Source organism: Meles meles, chromosome 2 (genome assembly GCF_922984935.1).
Source record: "Meles meles chromosome 2, mMelMel3.1 paternal haplotype, whole genome shotgun sequence".
Classification (NCBI taxonomy): Eukaryota; Metazoa; Chordata; class Mammalia; order Carnivora; family Mustelidae; genus Meles; species Meles meles.
In genome coordinates, this window is record NC_060067.1 from 4,297,656 (window position 1) to 4,315,180 (window position 17,525).

At 48.7% G+C, this 17,525-nt stretch overlaps 1 protein-coding gene across 3 annotated transcripts in view; it reads right to left on the bottom strand.

The window, feature by feature from the left end:
- Positions 1 to 17,525, bottom strand: part of ANXA3 (annexin A3) — a 53,912-nt gene that overhangs the window by 16,443 nt on the left and 19,944 nt on the right. For all 3 annotated transcript variants that reach the window (XM_045997755.1, XM_045997753.1, XM_045997752.1), the window contains exons 3-6: positions 12,389 to 12,476; positions 8,257 to 8,351; positions 6,703 to 6,816; positions 3,072 to 3,162 (exon numbers count right to left, since the gene is read on the bottom strand). In XM_045997755.1, coding sequence (XP_045853711.1) covers positions 3,072 to 3,162; positions 6,703 to 6,816; positions 8,257 to 8,351; positions 12,389 to 12,476 — 388 coding nt within the window. The remainder of the gene's footprint in view (positions 1 to 3,071; positions 3,163 to 6,702; positions 6,817 to 8,256; positions 8,352 to 12,388; positions 12,477 to 17,525) is intronic.

Here is a 17,525-nt window from a genome sequence, read left to right on the forward strand (position 1 = left end):
TCCACCGTAACAGAACACGGTCCTTGAGCAAGACATGCGGCCCATGACCTAAAGACCACATTCTCGGCTTGCGTCTTAGCTTAGTACCATAGGCACAGCTCCCCGATGAGTTCTTGGTAATGAAATGTAGGCAAACCTATGTGACATGGCTGGGAAATCTCCTTAAGGTGGCCCGTGCCTTCCTCCGTCCTCCTGCGTGGTGTGCAGACTGATGCCTGGAGTCCAGGCAACCATGGTGCGACCATGAGGAGAAGGACTACATCTTAGCGACTGCATGGGCGGAAGCAAGAAGGGGCCTGGGTTCCTGAAGGTGTTGAGGAGTTTCCACACCAGTCCTGGAACTGCCTGTCTCTGACTTCTTCTACGTGTGGGAGAAGAACATTTTTATGTCATCCGAGCCACTGGCTGTTTTATTGAACCTAACCTTAACTGTGATGTATATGGAAGATTGTATTCTGCAATACCTCTCAAAAGTGAGAAAGCTACCTGAAAAGGTGCAGTTTCCTGTGACAAATGTCAATTGTTGTGTTCACATATTTGGGGGCTGACCAGTGGTGGCCCCTCTTGCAGAGCCTGTGCTGTGCAACCTCTACTGATTTTTTTTAATCTTTAAAAAGATTTTATTTATTTGAGAGAGAGAGAGCATGAGGAGGGGGAGGGTCAGAAGGAGAAGCAGACTCCCTGCTGAGCAGGCAACCTGATGTGGGACTCGATCCCAGGACTCCAGGATCATGACCTGAGCTGAAGGCAGTCACTTAACCAACTGAGCCAGCCAGGCGTCCCACATCTACTGATTTTAAATCCACTTTCTGCTCCATCCACGAGCCGGTGACTCACAGGCAGCTGCTCTGTACCTGGATGTGCTGACGTCACGTGACCACTCGAGCTCTGCCTGCGTCCTTCTGGAGAATTCTGTGATCCTACAGATGCTTCTGCCCTTTTAAGTCAACAAGAGATGCTTACAGAGGGGATATGACATTATCTAAGAGCAAGGACTGGGTGGGAATAGGAACTCTTCTAGCGTGATTTTAGTCTTTTTTTCTTTTACAAAGCCTATAATTTTTTAAAGCAACTCAAAATCCATTATGAGTGCGAATTATTTATCTAAATACTAATAATCCTGAAGAGGCGTCGTCTTACCAACGGTTATGATACTATTTTGTCTATCCTTCATACTGAATAGAAAAAGCAGTCTGGAATACCGGAGAAGGTTCAGATCCGGCTCTCCATTTAGACTCTACCGTGTCACTCTAGAGGACAAGCGACACGAGTCCCGTCCTTTCCCAGAGCCAAGATGGCGGCCGGCGATGACGGATTGTGCACGCGCGGCCGCCGCTGCCGCTTCCGCTTCCGCCTCCGTGGTGCCCCCACCCTCGCTGCCGCCCACCGCCGCGGGGCTGGCGTCTGAGCCTGGGGGCCGGCGGCCGAGCGGATGAGCGCGGGGAGGACGTTCCCCGGAACAGCGCGAGTCGCTGGCGCCTTCCCGAGCTCACCGACTCTCCTCGTGGGGAGTGAGCCGCACGGGAAACAGAGACAGCAGAGCAGGAGAAAACGCCCCGAGGAATAAGGGACCGAAGAGAAGCCGAGAATAGCCGTAAACCAGGGGTCACAGGGAGGGCTGAGGAGACGGATGCCGTGGGGTGAGGGGGCGTTGCCTGGCGCGGTCAACAACGGTGGAGCTGAAGGAACTCCCGTGACAGGAGTTGTTCCCGTGACAGGAGTTGTTCCCGTGACAGCAGGAGCTCCCGTGACAGGAGGAGCTCCCGTGACAGGAGTTGTTCCCGTGACAGGAGTTGTTCCCGTGACAGGAGTTGTTCCCGTGACAGCAGGAGCTCCCGTGACAGGAGTTGTTCCCGTGACAGCAGGAGCTCCCGTGACAGGAGTTGTTCCCGTGACAATAGGAGCTCCCGTGACAGGAGTTGTTCCCGTGACAGGAGTTGTTCCCGTGACAGGAGTTGTTCCCGTGACAGGAGTTGTTCCCGTGACAGCAGGAGCTCCCGTGACAGCAGGAGCTCCCGTGACAGGAGGCGCTCCTGTGACAGGAGTTCCTGTTCCGGTCGACAGCAGGCCATTAGTACTTAAGCTATCGGAGGGTCAAAAGTCACACATGTATTTTGAGGGGCACCTGGGTGGCTCAGTGGGTTAAGCGGCTGCCTTTGACTCAGGTCAGGATCCCAGGGTCCTGGAATCAAGTCCTGCTTTGGGCTTCCTGCCCAGTAGGGAGCCTGCTTCCCCCTCTGCCTGCTGCTCCCCCTGCTTGTGCTCTCTCTCTGACAAATAAATAAATAAAACCGTTAAAAAATTTATACGTGTATTTTGAACTGTACAGGGGGTCGGTGCCCCTAACCCTCCTGTGGTTCCCGGGTCAACGGTGTAGTGTTTTCTCAAGTCCTGTGAGTCGTGCTAGTGAGTCTCCTGAGGGAGTGGTGAGAACCCTGACCTCGCAGCTCTTCGGGCAGAAGGGCGCATGGCCTGGGGCTGCTGAGCTCGTGGCCACGTCCACAGTGAGGGTCGTCCTCTGGGGACTGTGCTGTAACCTGCGTCGTCAGCCTACCCCTGGGGGTTCAGCGCCAGAATCACACTGCAGGCACTTTCTCCTTTTCACACAGCGAGCAGACTACGAGGACGGGAGCTAATTTTACTGAATCCACGTGCTCAACACATTCTCTCAACGGTCCAGCTCATTTTCCACACCCAAAATCACGAGGCCAATCTAAGTGGTTTTTAACATCTACTATTCATATAGAATGATTTGAATCTCTGGCAACTATTTTCTGGCAAATCGTTGATTCGATGAAGCAGTGGCTGCTGAGAGCAAAACCCACCAGAGCCAAAATGTGGTAGGTGGGAAGCGTCAACCGGCACGGTTATGCCGCAGTTTCTAGCTCGGGTCTTATTCCCATGTTCTCTGAAGAACCACAGACCTTGGCCCGTTCTGGAGGGCAGCCTCCTTTTTACACCTTGCCTGCCCAAAATGCCTTGTGAAGGAGAGCTTGGTGGGTTTCTGGGGAGAGCCGCGTGGGCTCCTACGTGTGCAGACCACGGTCAAAGTAAGCAGATCATATGCACACCTGTGTAGTAGGCTTGCGAGACCTCCTTCATCTGCCTGCTCGTTCTGGTGGTGAGGATTTCAATCAGTGCATGCTCACTGGTGCCAGCGCCCTGAAAAGGAAAAGGAAATCTATTTTCAGAATACTTGAAAAGCTTAATGTCATGCATTTCAGGCTTAACATCTTGTTTTATACGCAAGGAAAGACGTTTTCGTAAATCAGCATAAGGTGGTATATTGCTCTAAAGCAGTTTTCTTGTTTTTTCATATATTTTAGTATGAAAATAAGACAGATCATCTAAACTGACATCAAAATGTTCAAGAAAATTCCCCACTCTAGTGTAAAAGTCAACGGAAGAACTGTAGGAAGAAATGGTGTACGGGGAAAAGCCTGCATCGTTCAAGATCAGGAGTTATTGACCACGCCGTCGTGTTCAGAGAGGGCTCTGCAGTTCTCTTGAAAGAGTTCATCCTCTGCTAATGCGCTAGCCAGCAGGTATCTCCTTCACCCAGGAAGATTTTTTAAGCCTTAATAATGTATGTCATGGGCCTAGTTGGTTTGGGGACCAGTTACCCTGAGTCTTGGTTTATACTGAGGTCACTGAGCACGCTGTGACTCCAAGAAAGGCCTTTTCCACTAGGACTTGATCAAATAAGGTCAGTGTGGCTTATGAACTGAAGCTGAATTCTGTCCCTTTGGGGCAGAGGTTCCAAGTTGCCCTCAGCATCTCTCCTTTTTAATTAACTAACTAATTAACTTAAAGACAGACTAATTTTTAGATCACTGTTAGGTTCCTAGCAAACTGAACAGACCTCATCTCTTGTACCTCCCTTATCTTAATAATAGAACCTTCAATTTTTAGGGGCGCCTGGGTGGCACAGAGGGTTAAGCCTCTGCCTTCAGCTCAGGTCATGATCTCAGGGTCCTGGGGTCGAGCCCCACATCGGGCTCTCTGCTCAACGGGGAGCCTTCTTCCCCCTCTCTCTGCCTGCCTCTCTGCCTACTTGTGATCTCTCTGTCAAAATAAACAAATAAAATTTAAAAAAAAAGAACCTTCAATTTTTAACTGAGCACACAGCTACCCAAATACTCTATTACTCAGCTTCCCTTAGAACTAAGTTTATTCGTGTAACTAAATTATGACCCATAGAACACATGTAAAGTACCACGTACGGTTTCCGAGAGTCTGTAAGGAGAGGAAATGAACCCTCCTTGGTCTCGTGACCATCTTTTTGCCTGACGGGATAAAGATGCGACGCCGGGGTGCTGAGCCCCCATCCTGAGCCAAGAAGCGGAATGGACAGGCCAGAGATGGTAAAGCCCCAAGACCGAAGGAACCAGAGTCTCTGACAAGGGCTGTGCCATGACACCCAGCGCCGGACCGCCTGCTTTGGATTTCTTCTGCACAAGAGGGAGATTTTGCTAATCCCTGTTGGTGAATCGAACCCTCATTATGCCACCTGCTAAGCTGTCCCCCATGGGGCAGCCGGAGAAATGTATTGCTCAGAGAATCTGCTGCAAATCCCGTGGGTACCCCCAGTCGCCCGAGCTTCAGATCCGCCGTGCAGTTGACAAAGAGGTCGCGCTCCCTCCACGCTGCTCTCAGCAAGTGACCAGACGGGGATGGCGTCCTGGAGCTGGGCCGCTTCTGCCAAAGGGCAGGAGCTCAGGAGATCCCTACTGGCCTGCCGTGGCTTTCTCAGAGCTGCCTGTAGCCGGAAGCTCATTCCATCCGAGCCGATTTCCTTCCCTCCCTCCTTTCACGTGTGACAGACCCGAACTGCCATGAGCTTCACCCAATTCACCCGACCTACCCTGCTCTGTCTCCTTTCTTTCCTTCGTGAGACTTCCCCCAGGAAATCTCTCGTGTGTCTCATTCCGTCTTGCCTTCTTGGGGGCTCATGCCTCCTCCAAGGAAGAGAAAGTCTCTCCCGTCTCGGATAAGGAGGTAGAAGACGGCTCAGGCCTCGGACCTAGACTCCTTCCTGTCAACACATGTCAACCTACTTCGTTTCAGGTTTTCCTCTTGGAACAGAAGATACAGACCAAGACTGATGAGCGTCCCTGCCATGAAGGAGTTTCGCCTCTTCACTGGACAAACAAATAATCAACAAATTCACACCCCCCCCCAAGGAATTTTAGATGGTAACAGGTATAATTAAGAATATAAAACTCGGGGCGCCTGGGTGGCTCAGTGGGTTAAATCTCTGCCTTTGGCTCAGGTCATGATCTCAGGGTCCTGGGATCGAGCCCCGCATCGGGATCTCTGCTCCGCGGGGAGCCTGCTTCCTCCTCTCTCTCTGCCTGCCTCTCTGCCTAGTTGTGATTTCTCTCTGTCAAATAAATAAAATATATTAAAAAAAAAGAATATAAAACTCAGTGAACTGATAGAAAATGCATGGAGGGAAAACATTCCGGATGGAAAAACCATCACGTATAAGGACCTGAAGGTAGGAATAAGCTTAGAATGTTCCAGCAGCAGAGAGGAGGCCAGTGTAGCTGCGGCACTGAGTCGGGGGGAGGGGAGGAGAGGGTGTGGTGGTCCGTTTGATGGAACCTCTTCGACTTGGCCAGGCTACAGTCCTCGGCTACTCACACTCAAATCTACGTGCTGCTGGGAAGGTATTTTGTGGACGTAACTCCAGTCTTTAAGCAAGGGAGATCATCTTAGACAGCTTAGGTGGGCCCGGTTCAGTCAGTTAAAGGCCTCAAGACCAGTGCTGAGGCGTGTCTGAAGAAGAAATCCCACCTGTGGGCTGCAGCTCCCGCTTTCCTACGAGTTCCCGCCCCCCTTCCTAGTAGCCCCCTACAGACTCTGGGTTTGCCTCCTCAGATCCTTAATTATGTAACCCACCCCTCGCAGTAAATCTCACGGTGTAAGTCCCGCCTGCTGCTTCAGCGTCTCTGGGAAACCCTGCCTGACAGAGACAGAATTTTTAAAAATTCACAGAGCCGGGCGGGAGCCAGACCGTGATGGGTGATGAAGGTCATGGTAAGAAGCCTGGCCTGGAAGTTTTCAAGCCACTGGAGATGTAGGCTGGTGAAGAGCAAAACTCTAAAAATAACTCTATAAGCGTAGTTCTGGCTCTTCTATGGTGAGTGGATTCCAGGTGGGCAAACGCAGACACAAGGGACCGGTAAGAAGGTGCTGACAGGGGCCAGTCAGGAGCCGTTGGTGGTGGAGCCGGAATGGCAGCGGCGGGTTCTGAGAGACGCGCACACATGTCCACAGACACGCTCGCACACAGATTTGGGAACTGAGCAAACGGACTTGCTGACAGATTCTGGGAGCTATGAAGCGTGAGGGAACGCAAGGGATCAAAGATAATCCTGGTTTCTGACCTAAGCAATGGGGTTGACGATGGCGCCATTTACTCTCAATGACAACAAAGTAGAGAATTTGACTCTTTGGGTGAAAAACCATGGAAATGAAATTAGGATAGGACGGTTTCCTTTCAGCTCAGGAACACGTAGGCTCAAGGTTCTGCAACCCTTCCCCACTTTGGGATTGTTCTTGCACTTGGGCGGCATCAAAACGACACCCAGATTTATTCTGTTTATACCCATCTCTCAAGTGCGCACTGGACACAAGTCGCTGTTCTTGATGACACAGTCAAATCTCGGGCAGAAACGGCTCATTCTGGGCTCATACCTTCATGGATTTCTTCAGCTGCTTTGCATCAAACACAGCCGGAGGAGTCACGAGGGCCACCATGAGCTGCCTGAAGTGGCCGGAGAGATCGCCCTTCAAGTCATCTTTCAGTTCCTAAAATAAAAAACCCCACAGAGGAAAGCATGAAATACTTTTCCTTTCTCTTTCTACAAAGTCACGTCATGAAAGAGAAGCAAATGTATCAATGCAGACAAAACCATGCCAGTTCACGGGAACGAACCGAAAGGGCGAACTATTTCTATGGACAGCATTCTGCGTTCTGTGACTGCTGCCAAGACGTTCTGTCTTACAGGTTTTCTGAAGGAAAGCCAGTGGCGGGGGTTACGTAAGCGCCACAGACAGGAACTGTGTATCAAAAGTGCATTTCCTAGGCCCCAGATGCTCTCAGTGTTTGGGTTGCGGTGGGGGAAGAAGATGAGGAAGGGGAGCCCTAGAATTCACACCCGGCTTCACGAGTAGCTGCTTCTCAGTGACAGCCAAAGAGCCCTGGGGACAAAAGGGAAGGAGAGGACAGTAGCTGGTCGCCTGCCTCTGCTGAGAGTGTGGAACCACAAGGCATCAAAGCGGTTTTCTGGCAACACCAGCAGGGGAAACCCTAAATGTAATGGGGCTGGCATTACTTATTAGTGTCCTTTGGGCCTGTTTTCACACATAGGTACAGTCCATCTCCTCCGCTTGAAGGCAGGTTTCAATATTTAATATTTAAAGGATGTTAGTGGATTATTATTTTTCTTGCTTTGGATTATTTTCAGCTGAGACAGGTGGCGGCCTCCCAGACCACGGACAATGCAGACTTGTACCAACATCCACCTGCCACCAGGGGGACCCAGTGAGACGGCGGACGAAACAAATGGGTTGGAGTCCAAGCGTTCCTAATTCTGTGGCAAAGCCACTGGGTGTTTCCTCTCTAAATGCTAAACTCTTGCCCACCTGCCCTCAACCCACGCCTTTACAACTGACTCTCGATTTGCCTGTTCTCAATCCATGTCACTATGAGAAATGCGTCCCCCTTCACCCCGTCCTTCCTCCATGTTCAGAAAATCCTGCAAGGCCAATGGATCGTTCATGTTCCTACACATGAGTGTTTGGCCTCATCGAGAAGCTTGGCAATTAATTTATTGAAAGTCTTTCCGTTTCTTAAATGGCAAACTCTTTAGCAGCATCCCTGAACTCCACCCACCAGATTCCAGAAACATCCCTCTCTCCCCTCCAGGTGTGATAATCAAAATGTCTCAAGGCATTGTCAGATATCCTTCAGGGAGCAGAATCATTCCAGGTTTAAAGCCACTGGTCTCAGGCCACCCTCCTTATCCAACAGGTGAAAAAATTAAGGCCCAGAAAGATCAAATAACATGATTAAGACCGTTCAGCCTGTTACGAGCAAGCTAGGACTCGCACACCAAGCTGCTGACCGGGTACACATGGTACTTTCTGTTCCACTTGGTCTGAAACAAAATATCTCTGGTGTAATCACGTGGGAGCATCCCTGGTCCACAGTGATTAGCTCTTCGCTGGCTGTCCTGTCAATCATACCTTTCCATACACTGCTTGATATTCCCGCACAATCAGCTGCCGCTGTGCATTCGTCCTCTCGGTCAGAATGCTGATGAGCGCTTTCTCGTCGGTTCCTAAATGAAACGAAAATAATTTCACTCGCCATCAACCCAAAGATGCTTAATATCTGTTGTGAACAAAAGAAAAATGATTAAAGGCTTGAAATGAATGCAGAGAGGAAGGCATTTTGATTTTTAATTTCCATGTTCTTACCAGGTTGGAATATTTATTTCTCCGCCAGCTTTTGGAAAAGCAAAGTAATTTTGGAGAGTTTGGTTGGGCAGGGGGAACAATCATTGTCCAAATAATCCTCTCTGTATATCAGACAGAGGGAGCCATGCAAGCAATGCGCTGCTTCTGAGCTGGGCCTTCTCACCCTTATGAGGGTCAGTTACTGTCTTACTGCCTGCTCTCTCACTCCTCGCTCCATACTTGATACCAATTTTTTTTCTCTAGAAAAAAGGAACTGACGTGTTCTAAGAACCTGTTGTATTCTAGGCCCCTTTTAGTCATTGTCATAGTTAATATTCATAAAAACTCTGGGCAGTGGGTATGATTAAGTCGTTCCAAAGATGAAAACACTAAAAATTAGTTATGTCATGCGCCCAAGTCATGCAGCTTTTAAGCAGTGTCGCAAGAATGGGGACCCAGATCTCTGACCCCAGACATTTATTTCCCTCTCTGACCCGTATCTCCTTCAGGCATCCCAGACCCATGTACTTCGGCGCCTGCTGTAGGTATCGGGCTGGTGCTGGCCTGCTGGAGGATGCCCTCGAGGTCCCAGTTTTCTAGGGGATTCCAGTAGGAAGCTAGCGTGGGAAGCTGTGTCTGCCTCCTTTGCGGGAGAGGACTCCCCCTGGGTTGGGGAGCGTGAGCTGGCGTGTGCCTTGGGCTCGCATGGTTAGAATGGTATAGAGGATCGGCGGGAACTCCAGGCTCAATTTCTCTGTGTTGAGGTGAGCCCCACACATGGCTACACGGACCAGTGGCCCGGCACACGCTCTACAGCAGGGATGGGGCAAGACAAACGGTGTCCTTGGTTAGCTGCTGCACCTGAAAGGTCCTGCCCCACCGTAACCCTGGTCTTGCATTCTTCCACAGCATTAAGAAAGCACAGAACTAGAGCAGAGCCTCGCTGTGTCCCGTGGTCCGATGGTCAGTTTGAACCTCCAATGGTTTCTGAGCTGGCACAGGACTGAGCGCAGCCAAGTGCACAAGTATCTCAGAATCGGATGCTCCAGGTTGAATTTATTCTCTTTCCTCCCTGCCTCGTCTCTCATTCCGTGTTCGCTCATCCATGACATCACTACGGATGGAGTCATCCAACCAAAACCCTGGCAGTCATCCTACACTCCCTTCTTTTCTTCATCCCTACATTGGAGCGACCACCTGCATCTCTTGCATTCGTCCTCTCCTCTGCCCCTGCACACACATCGCACTGTACCTAGAAGCTTCGGGAGCCTCCTGATTTGGTGCCCTTACAATTCATACCGTACATGATTGCCTCGGTAAATTCTTTAAAACGTGCCTGAGCATGTCCGTCCCTTGGGTGAAACCCTAATGGTCTAGCTCCTGCCCAGGTCTCTGATCTCATTCTCCACCCTTTCTCGGCATCTCTATACCATATGCCCCGAGACTCCAGATCCAACCCGCCGATGGCTGCGTGAAGCTTGTACACAGGACGGTGCTTCATCTCTTCGATTCTCACACACTTGGGACCAGAAGCTAAAACAAGCTGCCCTGTGGTTTAGAGACAGGATCTGACACATCCCTAATGCAAATACCACAATGACACCTGGTTCTGGACCTAGAACACATCAGTAATTGTCCTCACAAGCATCTCGGAGTAGGTCTGCAACCCCAAATGCAAAAATGCATGAAGAAACATAAGGCTAGGAAAAAAAAAAAGACAAATGGGGGTGCCTCGGTGGCTCAGTGGGTTAAGCCTCTGCCTTTGGCTCAGGTCATGATCTCAGGGTCCTGGGATTGAGTCCCACATTGGGCTCTCTGCTCAGTGGGGAGCCTGGTTCCTCCTCTCTCTCTGCCTGCCTCTGCCTGCTTGTGATCTCTGTCTGTCAAATAAATAAACAACATCTTTTAAGAAAAGAAAAAAAAGACAAGCAATAGAATGGAAGACCATTATTCCATTCGATTTGACATTAACCTCATGGAATAATCTCTCAACATGGAGCATAAATGGGGAAGGCATAGAGATAAATGAAGAAATAATTGCCATTTAAAAACAGAAAAAAGAAAAAAGAAACCCAAACGACAGAAACGAGATAATATTACACTGATATAAAAACCTGAAGAGGATATTTCATGGAACTTGACGAACTGACCCTAATATTCGGGGGCAGGGGAGGGGGGAGTGGTCCAAAGGGCCAAGAAAAGCTCTTATCTTACTAGACACTAATTATAAAATTAGAACAGTCATTATAACAAGGTGATAGGGAGACAGGGATAGAAAAACAGACCAACGGAACATAACAGCAGAAACAGAGAGACTTAGAAGACGAAAGTGGCATTACCACTCCGTGTGCAAAGGGGGCTTTCTTCAATAAATTGTGCTGGGACTGTCAACTAGCCACGTGAGATAAAAACAAAGTTAGATGCCTTTAAGTAACTTACACAAACATTAATTCCAGGTAGATTGAAAATCCCAAAGTGAAAAATAAGATTGTAAAATTCTGGGAAGAAATTACAGGAGAATATCTTTATGAGCTCATTATAGAAAAAGACACACGGGAAAAATACTGGTAAACTTGATTTCCCTGCTATTCAAGATTTCTAAGCAATAGAAGTTACTAGAACCAATGTTAAAAGAAAATGACAGAGTAGGAGAAGATATTTTCATGGATTGTAATGTTTTTTTACTCTGTATTCAGAATTTATAAAAACCACAATCTCGCCAATCATGAGGAAGACAATCCAACTGAAAAATGGATAAAAGATAGGAAGATGGAATTCATAGAAGAAGCAGATGATCAAGAAAGAAGACTCAGCCGTTTCAGTCCTGGGGGATGGGGAGGAGAGAGGAAGCGAACACACATACAAGATGAGATACAACTGTAGACCCCACTCAGTGAGGAAACCAGAAGAGTGTGACCTTAGCGTACCAGGGAGAATATGGAGCAAGAGAAAGTCTCCCGTACCGCTGGCAGGAATGCTCATTTGCATATTCATTTTAGAGAGCAGTTCGGCAAAACTTCTAGTTAATTTGAAGATGAACACCTTCAACCTCGAAATTCCATTTGCTATATTCTCGAGAAATGGAAGCAGATGTGCCCAAGACATAAGCAGGAATATCCAACGCAGCATTTTATACTAATAGAAGAGAATTGTAGGCAACTTAAATGTCCCATCAATATCCCATCTTACAATATAATAATTCAACACACTATGCAAGTTATGTTACTGAACTAGAGCTGAACATATCAACATGGATAATTCTCAAAGACAACATGTTAAGGGCTAAAAGAAGTTGCTGAAGAGTGTACCTACAACACACAGTATCATCCCAGTTTACACGGCTGGAGGCCATGCAAAAGTCTACGCACATGCATATGTAGTTATGGAATTAAAAGTTTCATGGAATAAACTCTACTTTAGGATGGTGTTTTATCTCTAGAAAATGGGGTGGGAAAGAGATCCAGGAAGAATCAGCAGGAACGGTATCTGTAACGATTTATTATGATGACCACGGTTTTTGGTAGCAGTGACCGTGATGTATTGTTCCAGTAGGTAAATATGGTAAGTATTAAGATTTGGTAGAATTGGGTTTTTTTCTCACTATTTCAAAATTTTTATTTTGGGGGGGGCAGAGGGAGAGAAAAAGAGAAAATCTTAAGCAGGCTCCACACCCAACATGGAGCCTGATGCTGGGCTTGATCTCACGACCCCAAGATCATGACCTGAGCCCAAATCAAGAGTCGGAGGCTTCACGGATGGAGCCCCCAGGCACCCCATTATTTCACAAGTTTTAAAAAGTCCCTTACGATTTCTCTCGTCCAGTAAGCCAACTTGGGCAAACTGAAGCAATGCACTGTTTAAATTGTAACTTTCCCGATTTGCTGCAAGGTGAAGAGAACAGCCACAGAGTCGAGCTCACCGATTCCTCTGATCGCCTTGCGAATCGCTTCTGCATCCACCGACGGGCTGAAGCCCGGATAATCACGGATCGTCCCTCGGTGTCCCACCTGGAAGGAAATATCTGAAAGTGTCACTAGTTCAAAATGACGTCTTTGTTTGCATTATGTACATAAGCGCGTGCGCGTTAGAAGCATAAGGAACCCATAATTCGCCACACCTTCCTTTCCCTGCAGGAGGGGCTCGCCAGCCTCTCCCGTCCCCAGACGTGAGAAATACGACGTTGGATGCTTGTGCAGAAAGCTCTCTCTTCTCCCCTGCTGTGTTACAGACTGGAACTACAAAACATTCATTCTCTAGAGGAATACACTGTGCTAATCCCAGTGACTCTGAAGAATGTTTGCTTTATTTTATTTTATAGATTTATTTATTTGAGAGAGAGCATGCACAAGTAGGGGGAGAAGCAGGCTTCCTGGGCAAGAAGCCCAACGCGGGACTAGATCCCAGGACCCTGGACCGCGACCTGAGCCAAAGGCAGATGCTTAACCAACCAAGCCACCCAGGCATCCCAGAATATTCGCTTCAAAGTGGTCTCTGCACAAAAGCAATGAGAAGGTGAGACTTTCCCGTATCTTCTTTGTTTTCAAGTGATAAAGCAAAGCTCCTCCCTGCATCTCACACAGAAATAACTGGCTTGCAGGCTTCACAGTGCTTTAATTAATGCTGACCACTGTCCTTGGGGAACCCGACACCAAAGGATCCGCAGAGGAAACCCCACTAGGACAGCCTGTTCTCAAGCCTGGTTTGACAGATGTGCAGTTGCGCCTGACAAACGCCCTTCTGAGAGCCCCACCGCCGAAGACCTTCGGGAGCAGAATGGAAACGGAAGATACCACGACACTAATTTCAACACACACGTGAGGAACATGTCAGTAAGCTGGGAAAGACCACCTTCCCTGCCGAAAGAATAAAATCTCTTAAAACTGCTTACGAGACTACAGAACAGCCACGGAGATGCTGAGACAAATGCAAGGGGACACAGATTTACACGGCATTTCCTCACGCTGAAACAAAATGTGTCTTCACGGTCAGGGTGTTTTCTTCCTAAGCTGATTGTCCCATCCTGATGCTGAATAACAGACGCTCTGTCGTCTCATGCTAATATGACATTTAGGCTCCCCTGAAGTGTTTAATGTTTTCATGACAGGACATCCTCTCGTCACATTCCAGTGACTGGAAAATTAATGTTATCATTAAAAAATAATGACCTGCTGATTCGGTAGATGAGGTTGAACAATTCGCTTCAGTACAACCAAACACTGTTTACTCTTAAAGCATCCAAAACAAAGAGTTTTCATTCTACCAGAGTGACTGTAACAGGTTAGAAACTAGTTGTGACTGTGTCTGATCTCAAGGCATCTGGAAGAAATTAGTTGCATCCACGTATCTTTGGAGAATCCTCTTTCTCTGAGGCTTAATAAATACTTTATGGGTTCCCAGAGTCGAGTGGTTTCATTTCGGGTCTATCCATCCAGGGACGTCTGTGGTGATCTTACCGGTCCACCGTACGTATTGGCACTGTGGAAAACTACCCCGTATCAGAGCACAAGAGCGTTTCAGGCCCAGTACCGTGTGAGACACTCCATATGCCCTAACAGAACCTGCGTCACAGCCCAGAGGAATAAGAGGGACCCATTTCACACACAAGACTCTGGGGTTTAAGACGATTGGAGAATTTGCTCAACCCACACAAGCCAGGTCGGCAGCAGCTCTGAACTTGAACTTGGTCATGACCATTCCAGCCCATTCCTAGTCCTTCTTGAGATGTAGGGTCTATACCCGGGCAATTCCTTCAAACGCATATGACCAGGTCACACATCAGACATATCGAACCTATTCTTCAGAAATAAAGATTCCAGTGGCTCATGAAAAGGGTTTCCATTCTAGCTGTGACCTTTGCATGGCCCTCTGCTACCTACACATCAAAATATGCTGACATTCCAACGTGCACAATTAGAGAAGGTTGAAATTCCCAGTCCGTATGTAAGTAAGAATTGAATGGGGAGGAACTCCTTGTTTAATTAAAAGAAAAAAAGCCACACACACACACACACACACAGGCTTGAAAAATGGCACGGAGATTCTGAAGCAGAATCTTGGTGAACTTTTCAGGCTGTTTCAGTTATTTCAGTAAGCAGCAGAGTTCAGGTGCTCGACTTGCTTGTCCAGAACATTCAACAAACAACGTGACCTTCAACAAAACATCTTAGAGTAAAAGACTTTAACAGACTCTTTTAAACGAGCACATGCCAGGCAGTGAACAAAGTGCTTTACAGACAACTTATTTCAGTCTTAAAATGACCTTAACAGAGTAGATTTATTTCCATTAGAAAAATGGAAGAAACTCGATTTCAGAGAAATGATTTGCTTAACAGAACTCCGCTCCCGAGGACAGCGGAGGATGCGGCACCCGCCTCCCCACCAACCCCCGGCTTGTATCTCAAATGCCCTGCGCCCTCCAGCACATCACAGAGCTTCCCAGGACTCCAGCTAGAGGTTCTCGGAGCACAGACACTGGATCGGCCCCAGTGGCATTGCCTGGGGACTTGTGAGAGATGCAGATTCTCAGGTCCCACCCAGTCTCACTGAGTCAACAGTTCTGGGGCTACGGCTCGGGATCTGTGTTTTAACAAGCCCTCCAGACGGTTCTAGTGCTCGAGGTTGAGGACCGCGGCTCTGTTTCATTCTCAGCTGCCCAGAAGACCAAAGCGAAATGAGTAAACAAGTCACAGATTCTTTCGTGGGAGGTGGAAGAAGAATTTGAGGATGACCTCAGCGTTTCAGGAACGCTGGCATTGTTACACACCCAACCATTCTCAGGGCCAGCCGGTGGCAGGCTCCCTTCCTTACATCTGAACTACGAATCCACACTTGACTTCGGCTCTTCGCACTAACCCTAACTCCCTAACAAAGTGTCATGCTGGTGCAGGACACACATACTTGGCAAACTGTTTATATTTCCCAAAACACCACGTTTGATCAGATTTCCATGTGTATCCCTTAAACACGGCACGTTGCTTCCTTTTTTTTCAAACTCGACCTTCAGATGCCCCCAAAGAACAATGATCCTGAAAGCAGTTGGAAAAAAAATTAAAGCAAGCACTGCTGAAATAAAGGGAGGGGAAGACTAACAGGAGCTCTCCACATCAACCACTCTTGCCACTTGGGGCGCCTGGGCGCTTCCGGCCCGTTGAGCGTCCAACTCTTGGTTACTGCTCGGGTCGTGATCGCAGGGTCCCAGGATGGAGCCTTGCATGGGACGCCCTGCTCCGCATGGAGTCTGGTTGGGATTTGTTCCCTCCCCTTCCGCTCCTCCCCTGCTCTAAACAAACAAACAAACAAAAATAAATAAATAAATAAAATCTTAAAAAAAATTGTTGCAACTAACTGTGTGCCAAGTCCCGTGCTAAGCACGCTTCCTGCATTAGTTCATTCAATCCTCACAAAAAACTTACAAGGCAGATGTAATACATCCTATCTACAGAGAATGATAAAAACCGATGCTGAAGTAACTTGCCCGAGTCCACACGGCCAGCAAGTGGTCAGTCTCATCAGCCTCTGCTGCTGATTACGAAGCGAGGCTGCCTCTCATCTGAACCCTCTTCGTTTTTTAAGGATTTTATTTATTTGAGAGAGAGAGAGAGAGAGAAATAGTACAGAGAGCATGAGTGGGAAGAAGAGGGAGAGGCAGGCTCCCCGCTCACGACCGGAGAGCCCGAGGATCCCAGGACCCCGGGATCATGACCAGAGCTGAAGGCAGACGTTAACCAACTGAGCCTCCCAGGCTCCCCTTTCTCTGATCTTTTAGAACTTTCCTTTGGAGATCATCAGAGCACCTGATGCCTTGAAGCCATTGGTGTGGCCAGTGGGCGGCTGGGAGCCATCTGCTGCCACTCCCCGGAGAGTAGCCGGTCTGTCCTTGACCACGAAGGCTGGTTGTACCCATTTCTCCATGCAAAGTGTACTGGCTTTGCAAGAAGTCAAACATTCACATCCAGAGAATGAATGAAAGAGAAGGCACCGATCCTGCTGACACGGAACTAGTTAAAGCCGAACGCTCAGGGCAAGCAGGGGGGCTGCCGTAGGTGCAGCTTGAGGCTGAGGTAATGTCCAATGGCTCGTCACTTCACGCAGTCCTACGGAGGCTGCATCCAAACATTAAGCTTCCAAATCCATGCCTCAGAGAAGCCTCCAGGACTCGGGAACTCTTGAAGCGCTGAGGAGAGATGATAACTCTCTGGTCAACGTCCAAATGGTCTCCTGGGTCTCGAGGGTTTACAATAGAAGGAAAAATAGACTCAAACAAACAAACAAACAAGCCATCACAGCTTAGAAGGTGTGAGACTTCTCATTCCATTTTTCTAGTAAAAGATGGTTTTCCAAACCAAAGAAAGCTCGTTGTAAAAGGCCCTGAGACGGAACAGGGTCACGGGAAGCAGGTGTTCGGGGCTGAATTGTGTCCCTCCAAAAAGAGGCGACACGTGGCGGGCCTGGCCCACAACGCTGCAGGCTGCGACCTTCTTGGGGCGGAAGTTCCCTGAAACGTACTGAATGAAGCTGAGGTCAGACCGACGGAGTGGGCCCCAAAGCCAGCATGACAGGTGTCCTCAGGAGACAACCAGGTGACAACAAAGACACAGGAGGGGATGTGACCATGAAGGCAGAGGTCGGGGCCACGCAGCTGCGAGCCAAGGAACCCCGGATACTTTGAGCAAGCCACCCGGAGCTGGAAGAGGTGAGGAAGGACGCCCTGACAGGTGGGCAAAGCGGGCTTGGGAGCCTCCCGCACCTGATGGCAGGGAGAGGAGCGAGTGACGTCCTGACGTCCTTTGAAGTGCTTCCGAGGGGCTCAGAGACAATGTACACGTTTCTTCTTGTCTTGCTCAAGTGAGAAAAGATCCATAATCGCCTTCTGTTCTTTTCTAGATTAACTGATCTCATCAGGGAGCCTCAGAGCAAGGGCACTGGGATGTGTAAGAGAGCAGGGTGTTGGGCTGGAGTAGGAGGGAAGTGTGATTCAGAAATTAGGGAAGCTATTTGGGTCGGGTTTTCCATGAAACGCAGATTATTGTCAGAAGAAACCCTGACCTCTCGGAAGC